The sequence below is a fragment of the Bombina bombina genome, chromosome 6, assembly GCF_027579735.1.
Source record: "Bombina bombina isolate aBomBom1 chromosome 6, aBomBom1.pri, whole genome shotgun sequence".
Classification (NCBI taxonomy): Eukaryota; Metazoa; Chordata; class Amphibia; order Anura; family Bombinatoridae; genus Bombina; species Bombina bombina.
The window spans coordinates 662,452,701-662,467,554 of NC_069504.1; the positions used below are offsets into that span (position 1 = coordinate 662,452,701).

A 14,854-nucleotide genomic window follows, 5' to 3' on the forward strand; every position below is an offset into this window, starting at 1 on the left:
TTGGCACTTTATATGTAAAGTTCTAAATATATGTTTTATACTTATATTTGCCGTGATTCAGGATAATCAGTATATTTCCTTCTTACAGACTGTCAGTTTCATTTTGGGAAATGCATATGAATACATTTTTTTCTTACCTGAAAATTTTTCAAATTGACTTTTTCTTCTAAATTGCGGGCTGTTAGGCTCGTGGGAGCAAAAAATGCTATCATTTATTGCGTCATTTTTGGCACGAGACTTTTTTGGTGCGAGAATTACGTTTGTTGACGTTATGATGTCATTTTCGGCGTCTTAGTTGGCGCCGAGTTTTCACGTAGTTGCGTCATCTATGACGCTCGTGTTTGTTGCAGACGTTTTTGGCGCCAAAAAATTTGTCAATTGTGGGCGTTATACTTGGCGCCAGTTTTTTTGACATTATTTAAGTCTTTGTTTATTTTTGCTTCTGGTTTCCAGAGGCCTATTCTGTTTGCATTTTTTCCCATTCCTGAAACTGTCTTTAAGGAATTTGATCATTTTGCTTTATATGTTGTTTTATCTATTACATATTGCAAGATGTCTCAATCTGACCCTGTATCAGAATCTACTTCTGGAATGCTGCTGCCTGATGTCGGTTCTACCAAAGCTAAGTGCATTTGTTGTAAACTTGTGGTAACTGTTCCTCCGGCTGTAGTTTGTGTTAGTTGTCATGATAAACTTTCAAAAGCAGACAATATTTCCATTAGTAGTAGTCCATTACCTGTTGTTGTTCCTTAAACATCTAATGTTCAGGATATTCCTGTTAATGTAAGAGAATTTGTTTATAATTCTATTCAGAAGGCCCTGTCTGTTATACCTCCTTCTAATAAACGTAAAAGGTCTTTTAAAACTTCTCATAAATTGGATGAATTTTTAAATGACCGCCAGCATTCTGATTTATCTATCTCTGATGAGGATCTATCTGGTTCAGAAGATTCTGCCTCAGATATTGACACTGACAAATCTTCATATTTATTTAAAATGGAGTTTATTCGTTCTTTATTAAAAGAGGTGTTGATTGCATTAGATATGGAGGAGTCTAGTTCTCTTGATATTAAAACCAGTAAACGTTTAAATTCGGTATTTAAACCTCATGTAGTTATTCCAGAGGTTTTTCCAGTTCCTGATGCTATTTCAGATGTAATTTCTAGGGAATGGAATAGTTTGGGTACTTCATTTACTCCTTCTTTAAGGTTTAAGAGACCCTTTGCCGTCTGATAGATTGGAGTTTTGGGAAAAAATCCCCAAAGTTGCTAAACATACTATTATTCCTATGGCAGATAGTATTTCTTTTAAAGATCCTTTAGATAGGAAGCTTGAATCTTATCTAAGGAAAGCTTATTTATGTTCAGGTCATCTTCTTAGGCCTGCTATTTCTTTGGCTGATGTTGCTGCAGCTTCAACTTTTTGGTTGGAGGCTTTAGCGCAACAAGTACCAGATCATAATGTGTATAGCATTGTTAAGCTACTTCAACATGCTAATAATTTCATTTGTGATGCCATTTTTGATATCATTAGAATTGATGTCAGGTATATGTCTTTAGCTATTTTAGCTAGAAGAGCTTTATGGCTTAAATCTTGGAATGCGGATATGACTTCTAAGTCAACGTTGCTATCTCTTTCTTCCCAAGGTAATAAATTGTTTGGTTCTCAGTTGGATTCTATAATTTCAACTGTTACTGGGGGGAAGGGAGCTTTTTTGCCTCAGGATAAAAAAATCTAAGGGTAAATTTAGGGCTGCTAACCGTTTTCGTTCCTTTCGTCAGAATAAGGAACAGAGGCCTGACCCTTCCCCTAAAGGAACTGTTTCCAATTGGAAGCCTTCCCCAGTCTGGAATAAATCCAAGCCTTTTAGAAAATAAAAACCAGCCCCCAAGTCTGCATGAAGGTGCGGCCCTCATTCCAGCACAGCTGGTAGGGGGCAGACTACGATTTTTCAAAGATGTTTGGATCAATTCAAAATCATTGGATTCAGAACATTGTTTCTCATGGGTACAGAATAGGTTTCAAGGTAAGACCGCCTGTGAGAAGGTTTTTTCTCTCACGCATTCCAGTGAACCCAGTAAAGGCTCAGGCTTTCCTGAAATGTGTTTCAGACCTGGAGTCATCTGGGGTAATTGTACCAGTTCCATATCTGGAACATGGTCTGGGGTTTTATTCAAATCTGTTCATTGTACCAAAGAAAGAGAATTCTTTCAGACCAGTTCTGGATCTAAAAATTTTTAATCGTTATGTAAGAATTCCAACATTTAAAATGGTGATTATAAGGACTATTCTGCCTTTTGTTCTGCAAGGGCATTATATGTCCACAATAGACTTACAGGATGCTTATCTTCATATTCCAATTCATCCAGATCACTATCAATTCCTGAGATTCTCTTTTCTAGACAAGCATTACCAATTTGTTGCTCTTCCTTTTGGCCTAGCAACAGCTCCAAGGATCTTCTCAAAGGTTCTCGGTGCCCTTCTCTCTGTAATCAGAGAGCGGAGTATTGCGGTGTTTCCTTATTTGGAAGATATCTTGGTACTTGCTCAGTCTTTACGTTCTGCAGAATCTCACACGAATCAACTTGTGTTGTTTCTTCAAAAACATGGTTGGAGGATCAATTTACCAAAATGTTCCTTGATTCCTCAGACAAGGGTAACCTTTTTAAGATTCCAAATAGATTCAGTATCCATGACTTTGTCTCTAACAGACAAAAGATGTCTGAAATTGGTTTCAGCTTGTCGGAACCTTCAGTCTAAGTCATTCCCTTCAGTAGCTATGTGCATGGTGCGAGGTTTTAGGTCTCATGACTGCAGCATCGGACGCGATCCCCTTTGCTCGTTTTCACATGAGACCTCTTCAGCTTTGTATGCTGAACCTATGGTGCAGGGATTATACAAAGATATCACAATTGATATCCTTAAAACCCAATACTCTACTATCTCTGACTTGGTGGTTAGATCACCACCGTTTGGTTCAGGGGGCCTCTTTTCTCCAACCTGGACTGTGATTTCAACAGATGCGAGTCTTTCAGGTTGGGGAGCTGTCTGGGGATCTCTGAGGCGAGATTACCAATCAATATTTTGGAACTCTGTGCGATTCTCAGAGCTCTTCAGTTCTGGCCTCTTCTGAAGAGAGAACCGTTTATTTGTTTTCAGACAGACAATGTCACAACCGTGGCGTATGTCAATCATCAAGGTGGGACTCTCAGTCCTCAAGTTATGAAAGAAGTATCTTGGATACTTGCATGGGCGGAATCCAGCTCCTGTCTAATCTATGCGGTCCATATCCCAGGTATAGACAATTGGGAAGCGGATTATCTCAGTCGCCAGACTTTACATCCGGGAGAATGGTCACTTCACCCAGATGTGTTTCTTCAGATTGTTCAGATATGGGGGCTTCCAGAAATAGATCTGATGACTTCTCATCTAAACAGGAAACTTCCCAGGTATCTGTCCAGGTCCAGGGATCCTCAGGCGGAAGCAGTGGATGCGTTGTCACTTCCTTGGAATTATCAACCTGCTTATATCTTTCCGCCTCTAGTTCTTCTTCCAAGAGCGATTTCCAAAATCATAATGGAGCGTTCGTTTGTACTGCTGGTGGCTCCAGCATGGCCACACAGGTTTTGTTATGCGGATCTTGTTCTGATGTCCAGTTGCCAACCTTGGCCACTTCCGTTAAGGCCAGACCTATCTCAAGGCCCGTTTTTCCATCAGGATCTCAAATGATTAGATTTGAAGGTATGGAAATTGAACGCTTAGTGATAGAGGTTTCTCTGACTCAGTGATCAATACTATGTTGCAGGCTCATAAATCTGTGTCTACAAAGATTTATTACCGAGTTTGGAAGACTTATATTTCAAGGTGTTCTTCTCATAAGTTCTCTTGGCATTCTTTTAGAATTCCTAGAATTTTACAGTTTCTTCAGGATGGTTTGGATAAGGGTTTGTCTGCAAGTTCCTTGAAAGGACAAATCTCTGCTCTTTCTGTTGTGTTTCACAGAAAAATTGCTAATCTTCCTGACATTCGTTGTTTTGTACAGGCTTTGGTTCGTATCAAGCCTGTCATTAAGTCAATCTCTCCTCCTTGGAGTCTTAATTTGGTTTTGAGAGCTTTACAGGCTCTTCCGTTTGAGCCTATGCATTCTCTGGACATTAAATTACTTTCTTGGAAAGTATTGTTTCTCTTGGCTATCTCTTCTGCTAGTTTCTGAATTATCTGCTCTTTCTTGTGAGTCACCTTTTCTGATTTTTCATCAGGATAAAGCGGTTTTGCGGACTTCATTTAAATGTTTACCTAAGATTGTGAATTCCAACAACATTAGTTGAGAAATTGTTGTCCCTTTGTTGTGTCCTAATCCTAAGAATTATTTGGAAAGATCTTTGCATTCTTTGGATGTGGTAAGAGCTTTGAAATATTATGTTGAAGCTACTAAAGATTTCAGAAAGACTTCTAGTCTATTTGTTATCTTTTCTGGTTCTAGGAAAGGTCAGAAAGCTTCTGCAATTTCTTTGGCTTCTTGGTTAAAGCTTTTGATTCATCATGCTTATTTGGAGTCGGGTAAATCCCCGCCTCAGAGGATTACGGCTCATTTTACTAGGTCAGTTTCTACTTCCTGGGCTTTTAAGAATGAAGCTTCTGTTGATCAGATTTGCAAAGCAGCTACTTGGTCTTCTTTGCATACTTTTACTAAATTCTACCATTTTGACGTTTTCTCTTCTTCAGAAGCAGTTTTTGGTAAAAAAGTTCTTCAGGCAGCTGTTTCAGTTTGATTCTTCTGCTTATAATTTCAGTTTTTTTCATTATAAGATTAAAACTTTTTGATTTGGGTTGTGGATTCTTTTTTCAGCGGAATTGGCTGTCTTTATTTTTATCCCTCCCTCTCTAGTGATTCTTGCGTGGAGTTCCACATCTTTTGCTATCCCATACGTCACTAGCTCATGGACTCTTGCCAATTACATGAAAGAAAAACAGAATTTATGTTTACCTGATAAATTACTTTCTCCAACGGTGTGTCCGGTCCACGGCGTCATCCTTACTTGTGGGATATTCTCTTCCCCAACAGGAAATGGCAAAGAGCCCAGCAAAGCTGGTCACATGATCCCTCCTAGGCTCCGCCTTCCCCAGTCATTCGACCGACGTAAAGGAGGAATATTTGCATAGGAGAAATCATATGATACCGTGGTGACTGTAGTTAAAGAAAATAAATTATCAGACCTGATTAAAAAACCAGGGCGGGCCGTGGACCGGACACACCGTTGGAGAAAGTAATTTATCAGGTAAACATAAATTCTGTTTTCTCCAACATAGGTGTGTCCGGTCCACGGCGTCATCCTTACTTGTGGGAACCAATACCAAAGCTTTAGGACACGGATGAAGGGAGGGAGCAAATCAGGTCACCTAAATGGAAGGCACCACGGCTTGCAAAACCTTTCTCCCAAAAATAGCCTCAGAAGAAGCAAAAGTATCAAACTTGTAAAATTTGGTAAAAGTGTGCAGTGAAGACCAAGTCGCTGCCTTACATATCTGATCAACAGAAGCCTCGTTCTTGAAGGCCCATGTGGAAGCCACAGCCCTAGTGGAATGAGCTGTGATTCTTTCAGGAGGCTGCCGTCCGGCAGTCTCATAAGCCAATCTGATGATGCTTTTAATCCAAAAAGAGAGAGAGGTAGAAGTTGCTTTTTGACCTCTCCTTTTACCAGAATAAACAACAAACAAGGAAGATGTTTGTCTAAAATCCTTTGTAGCATCTAAATAGAATTTTAGAGCGCGAACAACATCCAAATTGTGCAACAAACGTTCCTTCTTTGAAACTGGATTCGGACACAAAGAAGGCACGACTATCTCCTGGTTAATGTTTTTGTTAGAAACAACTTTCGGAAGAAAACCAGGTTTAGTACGTAAAACCACCTTATCTGCATGGAACACCAGATAAGGAGGAGAACACTGCAGAGCAGATAATTCTGAAACTCTTCTAGCAGAAGAAATTGCAACCAAAAACAAAACTTTCCAAGATAATAACTTAATATCAACGGAATGTAAGGGTTCAAACGGAACCCCCTGAAGAACTGAAAGAACTAAATTGAGACTCCAGGGAGGAGTCAAAGGTTTGTAAACAGGCTTGATTCTAACCAGAGCCTGAACAAAGGCTTGAACATCTGGCACAGCTGCCAGCTTTTTGTGAAGTAACACAGACAAGGCAGAAATCTGTCCCTTCAAGGAACTTGCAGATAATCCTTTCTCCAATCCTTCTTGAAGAAAGGATAGAATCTTAGGAATTTTTACCTTGTCCCAAGGGAATCCTTTAGATTCACACCAACAGATATATTTTTTCCATATTTTGTGGTAAATTTTTCTAGTTACAGGCTTTCTGGCCTGAACAAGAGTATCAATAACAGAATCTGAGAACCCTCGCTTTGATAAGATCAAGCGTTCAATCTCCAAGCAGTCAGTTGGAGTGAGACCAGATTCGGATGTTCGAACGGACCTTGAACAAGAAGGTCTCGTCTCAAAGGTAGCTTCCATGGTGGAGCCGATGACATATTCACCAGGTCTGCATACCAAGTCCTGCGTGGCCACGCAGGAGCTATCAAGATCACCGATGCCCTCTCCTGATTGATCCTGGCTACCAGCCTGGGGATGAGAGGAAACGGCGGGAATACATAAGCTAGTTTGAAGGTCCAAGGTGCTACTAGTGCATCTACTAGAGTCGCCTTGGGATCCCTGGATCTGGACCCGTAGCAAGGAACCTTGAAGTTCTGACGAGAGGCCATCAGATCTGGAATGCCCCACAGTTGAGTAATGTGGGCAAAGATTTCCGGATGGAGTTCCCACTCCCCCGGATGTAATGTCTGACGACTCAGAAAATCCGCTTCCCAATTTTCCACTCCTGGGATGTGGATTGCAGACAAGTGGCAGGAGTGAGTCTCCGCCCATTGAATGATTTTGGTCACTTCTTCCATCGCCAGGGAACTCCTTGTTCCCCCCTGATGGTTGATGTACGCAACAGTCGTCATGTTGTCTGATTGAAACCGTATGAACTTGGCCTTTGCTAGCTGAGGCCAAGCCTTGAGAGCATTGAGTATCGCTCTCAGTTCCAGAATATTTATCGGTAGAAGAGATTCTTCCCAAGACCAAAGACCCTGAGCTTTCAGGGGTCCCCAGACCGCGCCCCAGCCCATCAGACTGGCGTCGGTCGTGACAATGACCCACTCTGGTCTGCGGAAGCTCATCCCCTGTGACAGGTTGTCCAGGGACAGCCACCAACGGAGTGAATCTCTGGTCCTCTGATTTACTTGTATCGTCGGAGACAAGTCTGTATAGTCCCCATTCCACTGACTGAGCATGCACAGTTGTAATGGTCTTAGATGAATGCGCGCAAAAGGAACTATGTCCATTGCCGCTACCATCAAACCTATTACTTCCATGCACTGCGCTATGGAAGGAAGAGGAACGGAATGAAGTATTTGACAAGAGTTTAGAAGTTTTGTTTTTCTGGCCTCTGTCAGAAAAATCCTCATTTCTAAGGAGTCTATTATTGTTCCCAAGAAGGGAACCCTCGTTGACGGAGATAGAGAACTCTTTTCTACGTTCACTTTCCATCCGTGAGATCTGAGAAAGGCCAGGACAATGTCCGTGTGAGCCTTTGCTAGAGGAAGGGACGACGCTTGAATCAGAATGTCGTCCAAGTAAGGTACTACTGCAATGCCCCTTGGTCTTAGCACCGCTAGAAGGGACCCTAGTACCTTTGTGAAAATCCTTGGAGCAGTGGCTAATCCGAACGGAAGTGCCACGAACTGGTAATGCTTGTCCAGGAATGCGAACCTTAGGAACCGATGATGTTCCTTGTGGATAGGAATATGTAGATACGCATCCTTTAAATCCACCGTGGTCATGAATTGACCTTCCTGGATGGAAGGAAGAATTGTTCGAATGGTTTCCATTTTGAACGATGGAACCTTGAGAAACTTGTTTAGGATCTTGAGATCTAAGATTGGTCTGAACGTTCCCTCTTTTTTGGGAACTACGAACAGATTGGAGTAGAACCCCATCCCTTGTTCTCCTAATGGAACAGGATGAATCACTCCCATTTTTAACAGGTCTTCTACACAATGTAAGAATGCCTGTTTTTTTATGTGGTCTGAAGACAATTGAGACCTGTGGAACCTCCCCCTTGGGGGAAGCCCTTTGAATTCCAGAAGATAACCTTGGGAGACTATTTCTAGCGCCCAAGGATCCAGAACATCTCTTGCCCAAGCCTGAGCGAAGAGAGAGAGTCTGCCCCCCACCAGATCCGGTCCCGGATCGGGGGCCAACATCTCATGCTGTCTTGGTAGCAGTGGCAGGTTTCTTGGCCTGCTTTCCCTTGTTCCAGCCTTGCATTGGTCTCCAGGCTGGCTTGGCTTGAGAAGTATTACCCTCTTGCTTAGAGGACGTAGCACTTGGGGCTGGTCCGTTTCTACGAAATGGACGAAAATTAGGTTTATTTTTGGCCTTGAAAGACCTATCCTGAGGAAGGGCGTGGCCCTTGCCCCCAGTGATATCAGAGATAATCTCTTTCAAGTCAGGGCCAAACAGCGTTTTCCCCTTGAAAGGAATGTTAAGCAATTTGTTCTTGGAAGACGCATCCGCTGACCAAGATTTTAACCAAAGCGCTCTGCGCGCCACAATAGCAAACCCAGAATTTTTCGCCGCTAACCTAGCCAATTGCAAAGTGGCGTCTAGGGTGAAAGAATTAGCCAATTTAAGAGCACGGATTCTGTCCATAATCTCCTCATAAGAAGGAGAATTACTAGTGATCGCCTTTTCTAGCTCATCGAACCAGAAACACGCGGCTGTAGTGACAGGGACAATGCATGAAATTGGTTGTAGAAGGTAACCTTGCTGAACAAACATCTTTTTAAGCAAACCCTCTAATTTTTTATCCATAGGATCTTTGAAAGCACAACTATCTTCTATGGGTATAGTGGTGCGTTTGTTTAGAGTAGAAACCGCCCCCTCGACCTTGGGGAATGTCTGCCATAAGTCCTTTCTGGGGTCGACCATAGGAAACAATTTTTTAAATATGGGGGGAGGGACGAAAGGTATACCGGGCCTTTCCCATTCTTTATTTACAATGTCCGCCACCCGCTTGGGTATAGGAAAAGCTTCGGGGGGCCCCGGGACCTCTAGGAACTTGTCCATTTTACATAGTTTCTCTGGGATGACCAAATTCTCACAATCATCCAGAGTGGATAACACCTCCATAAGCAGAGCGCGGAGATGTTCCAACTTAAATTTAAATGTAATCACATCAGGTTCAGCTTGTTGAGAAATTTTCCCTGAATCTGAAATTTCTCCCTCAGACAAAACCTCCCTGGCCCCCTCAGACTGGTGTAGGGGCCCTTCAGAAACAATATCATCAGCGTCCTCATGCTCTTCAGTATTTTCTAAAACAGAGCAGTCGCGCTTTCGCTGATAAGTGGGCATTTTGGCTAAAATGTTTTTGATAGAATTATCCATTACAGCCGTTAATTGTTGCATAGTAAGGAGTATTGGCGCGCTAGATGTACTAGGGGCCTCTTGTGTGGGCAAGACTGGTGTAGACGAAGGAGGGGATGATGCAGTACCATGCTTACTCCCCTCACTTGAGGAATCATCTTGGGCATCATTTTCTCTAAATTTTGTGTCACATAAATCACATCTATTTAAATGAGAAGGGACCTTGGCTTCCCCACAATCAGAACACAGTCTATCTGGCAGTTCAGACATGTTAAACAGGCATAAACTTGATAACAAAGTACAAAAAACGTTTTAAAATAAAACCGTTACTGTCACTTTAAATTTTAAACTGAACACACTTTATTACTGCAATTGCGAAAAAGTATGAAGGAATTGTTCAAAATTCACCAAAATTTCACCACAGTGTCATAAAGCCTTAAAAGTATTGCACACCAAATTTGGAAGCTTTAACCCTTAAAATAACGGAACCGGAGCCGTTTTTATATTTAACCCCTTTACAGTCCCTGGTATCTGCTTTGCTGAGACCCAACCAAGCCCAAAGGGGAATACGATACCAAATGACGCCTTCAGAAAGTCTTTTCTATGTATCAGAGCTCCTCACACATGCATCTGCATGTCATGCTTCTCAAAAACAAGTGCGCAATAGAGGCGCGAAAATGAGACTCTGCCTATGATTAGGGAAAGCCCCTAGAGAATAAGGTGTCCAATACAGTGCCTGCCGGTTATTTTACAAAATTCCCAAGATTAAAATAATTCCTCAAGGCTATGGAGTATAAAATATGTTTATATATAAATCGATTTAGCCCAGAAAATGTCTACAGTCTTAAAAAGCCCTTGTGAAGCCCTTATTTACTGTCTGTAATTAAAATGGCTTACCGGATCCCATAGGGAAAATGACAGCTTCCAGCATTACATCGTCTTGTTAGAATGTGTCATACCTCAAGCAGCAAAAGTCTGCTCACTGTTCCCCCAACTGAAGTTAATTCCTCTCAACAGTCCTGTGTGGAACAGCCATCGATTTTAGTAACGGTTGCTAAAATCATTTTCCTCTTACAAACAGAAATATTCATCTCTTTTCTGTTTCAGAGTAAATAGTACATACCAGCACTATTTTAAAATAACAAACTCTTGATTGAATAATAAAAACTACAGTTAAACACTAAAAAACTCTAAGCCATCTCCGTGGAGATGTTGCCTGTACAACGGCAAAGAGAATGACTGGGGAAGGCGGAGCCTAGGAGGGATCATGTGACCAGCTTTGCTGGGCTCTTTGCCATTTCCTGTTGGGGAAGAGAATATCCCACAAGTAAGGATGACGCCGTGGACCGGACACACCTATGTTGGAGAAACATAATTTATGTAAGAACTTACCTGATAAATTAATTTCTTTCATATTGGCAAGAGTCCATGGAGCCACCCTTTTTTGTGGTGGTTATGATTTTTTTGTATAAAGCACAATTATTCCAATTCCTTGTTGATGCTTTCGCTCCTTTCTTATCACCCCACTTCTTGGCTATTCGTTAAACTGAATTGTGGCTGTGGTGGGGGGTGTATTTATAGGCATTTTGAGGTTTGGGAAACTTTGCCCCTCCTGGAAGGAATGTATATCCCATACGTCACTAGCTCATGGACTCTTGCATGCTGTATTTGAATCATGAACGTTTAATTTTGACGTTACTGTTCCTTTAAACTCATTGTTCAACGTACACATCCTTCCTAAGTTTCAAGAAGCCTCATGAATAGAAGATTGTTTGGAGTGGAATAGATCTGCACAAGGACCTAAGTGTGAGGATGGAGGGGCAAGCAGTAAAAATGAAAGTGAAACCTATGTTATGGTTTTAGTCAAATAAAAATAATTTAGTTATTAAAGTTGATTATTTTTCTCCTTCCATTAAACTGAAAAGTTGATCAAATATCAATGATTAACCTATTTAAACTATATGGTCCACTTCCCAATAATTTCATAATTATCTATGTATTTCTAATGGTATATATCCAAATAAGTAAGTTTCTGATATAACTATCCCTAAAATTACCACAGAAAATTACAAGATAAACAATACCCAAGATGCTTTGCAGGGACTGGACTAGACTGCAAAACAATACATTTTGGTAACAAAATGTCAGTTGTAATTGATTTTATGAATACAGTGGTTATTTTCTGATGCATATACAAAAATGACCAGTATCCCTTTATAAATATCAATTTATTTTGTAGTTATACTTTTAATAATCTATTCAATTTTATGCAATAGAATACTGACCGTTTGATCCACAAGTGCTGCATATTTGCACAATTTATTATTATTTTTAAGTATTTTCCTAAAACTGTTCCTAAAAGGGTTCTATGCAACACAATTTTAGAACAGCTGGACAAAAAAAAAAAAAAGAAGAAATTTTGTTTTAAAAAAAAGTGCAACCTACCCATAAGTACACACATCAGTGAAGAGATTTTCTAGTTGAGACAATTTGCATTTTTAAAACAAACATAAGCAACAATCATTTCAACATAATATATACCAGGCAGGAACAAGAAAAGTGCTGAAGGACAACGCACAAATAGTTCCTAGCTGCACATCCTGAAACATGGGTAATTTATAAAGCAGTCCAGTAAAACATTGCTAAATAGACAACCCTACTTGTACTTGTTGAGTAAGAGTATTACACTATACATATTTTATACACTGGAGTGCATCTAATCAGAGACTAAAGAAAGCAATGTTATGGAGAACGATTAGACTGTAAAACGTCTCTTACCTGTCCTTGTCATATTTACATTCTGGTTTTCAAACATCTGGACAGATTCTCCCACAAATAATATCTTCTCTGCAACTCTAACAGGAATATAAGATGGCAGCATTTCTACTCGCAGCGAAAATTGTTTGAGGGATGGTGCTAGCATATTCTCTTCCTCAATGAGGCGCTATAACAGAAAACAGCAAGCCAAAAGGGAGAAAAATTAACAATGATTTAACTTTACAAAGCTTTACTTTGTTCATACGGTGGTCAAATACCACTAATAGGTCAGATTTTAGGATAAACTTACATGCATATTTGGGCTATTCAGGGACTAAAACAGTGTGATTGGTTCAGTTGTGCTCATTCTGGCTTATTAGTGGTATTAGAACACAAACTATTATCTATATCTACAAAAATATTTGAAACAAGATTCCACAGACAGAAAATGCTTTGTTAGCACTCTATGCTCAGACTAGTATTAGAGGCAGGAAAAATACACTTAAAATATAACCTTTATTTCATTTTTAAAAGATGGGTAATCAAACTATTAAAATCCCTTTCACGAGCAATTTTGCTGTGTATTGATACTGTGGCCCTGAATACTGGCTATCAGGCCTTCTTCAATTACTGTGGTAACAGGTGACACTTATAATCATAGGTATACTTTAGAGTAAGACACTATAGCGGTTTCTATACTAGAGACAGATATTTTTGGTAACAATAGCTACCTGTGGTGGGACTGGATATTGGATAAATAATAATATAATATACCTATATATTGGTATATATGAAATTATATAATTGTGTCCTGTGTCTCCATATAGACACCTGTGATATATATTAAAGGACCAGTCACCATAGTATATTTGCATAATCAACAAATGCAAGATAACAAGACAATGCAATAGCACTTAGTCTGAACTTCAAATGAGTAGCAGATTTTTTTCTGACAATTTTAAAAGTTGTCTATTTCCACTCCCCCTGTACCATGTGACAGCCATCAGCCAATCACAAATGCATACACACTTATTGTTGCACATGCTCAGTAGGAGCTGGTGACTCAAAAAGCTTAAATATAAAAAGAGTGTGCACATTTTGTTAATTGAAGTAAATTGGAAAGTTGTTTAAAATTGCATGCTCTATCTGAATAATGAAAGTTTAATTTTGACTTGAATGTCCCTTTAATTATGCCGTTTCAGATATCTCTATAGTATACACATAATATTGTACGGATTGAGCTCAAGAGCTCTATATATTTGAATTCTTTGTATAATATGACACTGTGCACTGTTGTTCGCACTGTATATCAGTTTCTTAATTATCTTTATATTGCGATTGGTCTCAATAGTTTTTACTGTTTTAAGCAGCACAATATTCAAAGATAACTGTGATTGTTACAATATTTTCTGGTTATTGGGGTACGTATTATGTATCGAGTTGCAGCAGTTCTGTTGCCATCCACACTTGTGTGTGTACTTTGGAGCTAGTATTATACTTTTTACTGTCACTAATAGAAGTATTATTCACTTACTCGTAGGGGTAAGGTATCAAGATCCTGATTGGAATTTAATCCATTTACAATATATTTATTTCTGATAGTATTAACACCAATGAGATGTGCGTATTATTGTTAACTTGTGTTTTATTATCCACCATACACAATTTAAATCAGTGTATGTTCTATTCTCCGTGGCGTTGTGTTAACTTGCATACATAATGGTGCTTCTCAATTGGAGCAGATACCTAGTAACTTTGCACTATCAATTCATTATCTGTATGTTTTATTATTGGCTTGTATTGTATTAACTAGCCTCTTCTGTATAAATAAGTATATACAATATTGTCTATTTGTGTTATATCGACTCGTATCCACTCTATTGCTTCCAACTTCAAGCAGTGCTTTTACCCTATTGTATTGGTTATAACATACATTTGTCAAAAAAAAAAATATATATATATAAGGGTATATACTGGCTGCCTTGCTTAAAGGGTCACTAATACAGTTTGTATGGCCTAGATTTGGAGTTTGGCGGTAGCCGTGAAAACCAGCGTTAGAGGCTCCTAACGCTGGTTTTAGGCTACCGCCGGTATTTGGAGTCAGTCAAAAAAGGGTCTAACGCTCACTTTTCAGCCGCGACTTTTCCATACCGCAGATCCCCTTACGTCAATTGCGTATCCTATCTTTTCAATGGGATCTTTCTAACTGCGGTATTTAGAGTCGTGGCTGAAGCGAGCGTTAGAAATCTAACGACAAAACTCCAGCCGCAGAAAAAAGTCAGTAGTTAAGAGCTTTCTGGGCTAACGCCGGTTCATAAAGCTCTTAACTACTGTGCCCTAAAGTACACTAACACCCATAAACTACCTATGTACCCCTAAACCGAGGCCCCCCCACATCGCCGACACTCGATTAAATTTTTTAACCCCTAATCTGCCGACCGCCACCTACGTTATCCTTATGTACCCCTAATCTGCTGCCCCTAACACCGCCGACCCCTATATTATATTTATTAACCCCTAATCTGCCCCCCACAACGTCGCCGCCAGCTACCTACACTTATTAACCCCTAATCTGCCGTCCGCACGCCGCCACCAGCTACATTATAGCTATGTACCC

General features: G+C 40.1%; 1 protein-coding gene across 1 annotated transcript in view; it reads right to left on the minus strand.

Annotated features, from left to right (window-relative positions):
* The window catches only part of TUBGCP4 (tubulin gamma complex associated protein 4), a 256,549-nt gene that overhangs the window by 135,747 nt on the left and 105,948 nt on the right, over positions 1 to 14,854 (minus strand). The window contains exon 8 of the mRNA XM_053717737.1: positions 12,259 to 12,424. Within this exon, the coding sequence (XP_053573712.1) occupies positions 12,259 to 12,424 (166 nt within the window). The remainder of the gene's footprint in view (positions 1 to 12,258; positions 12,425 to 14,854) is intronic.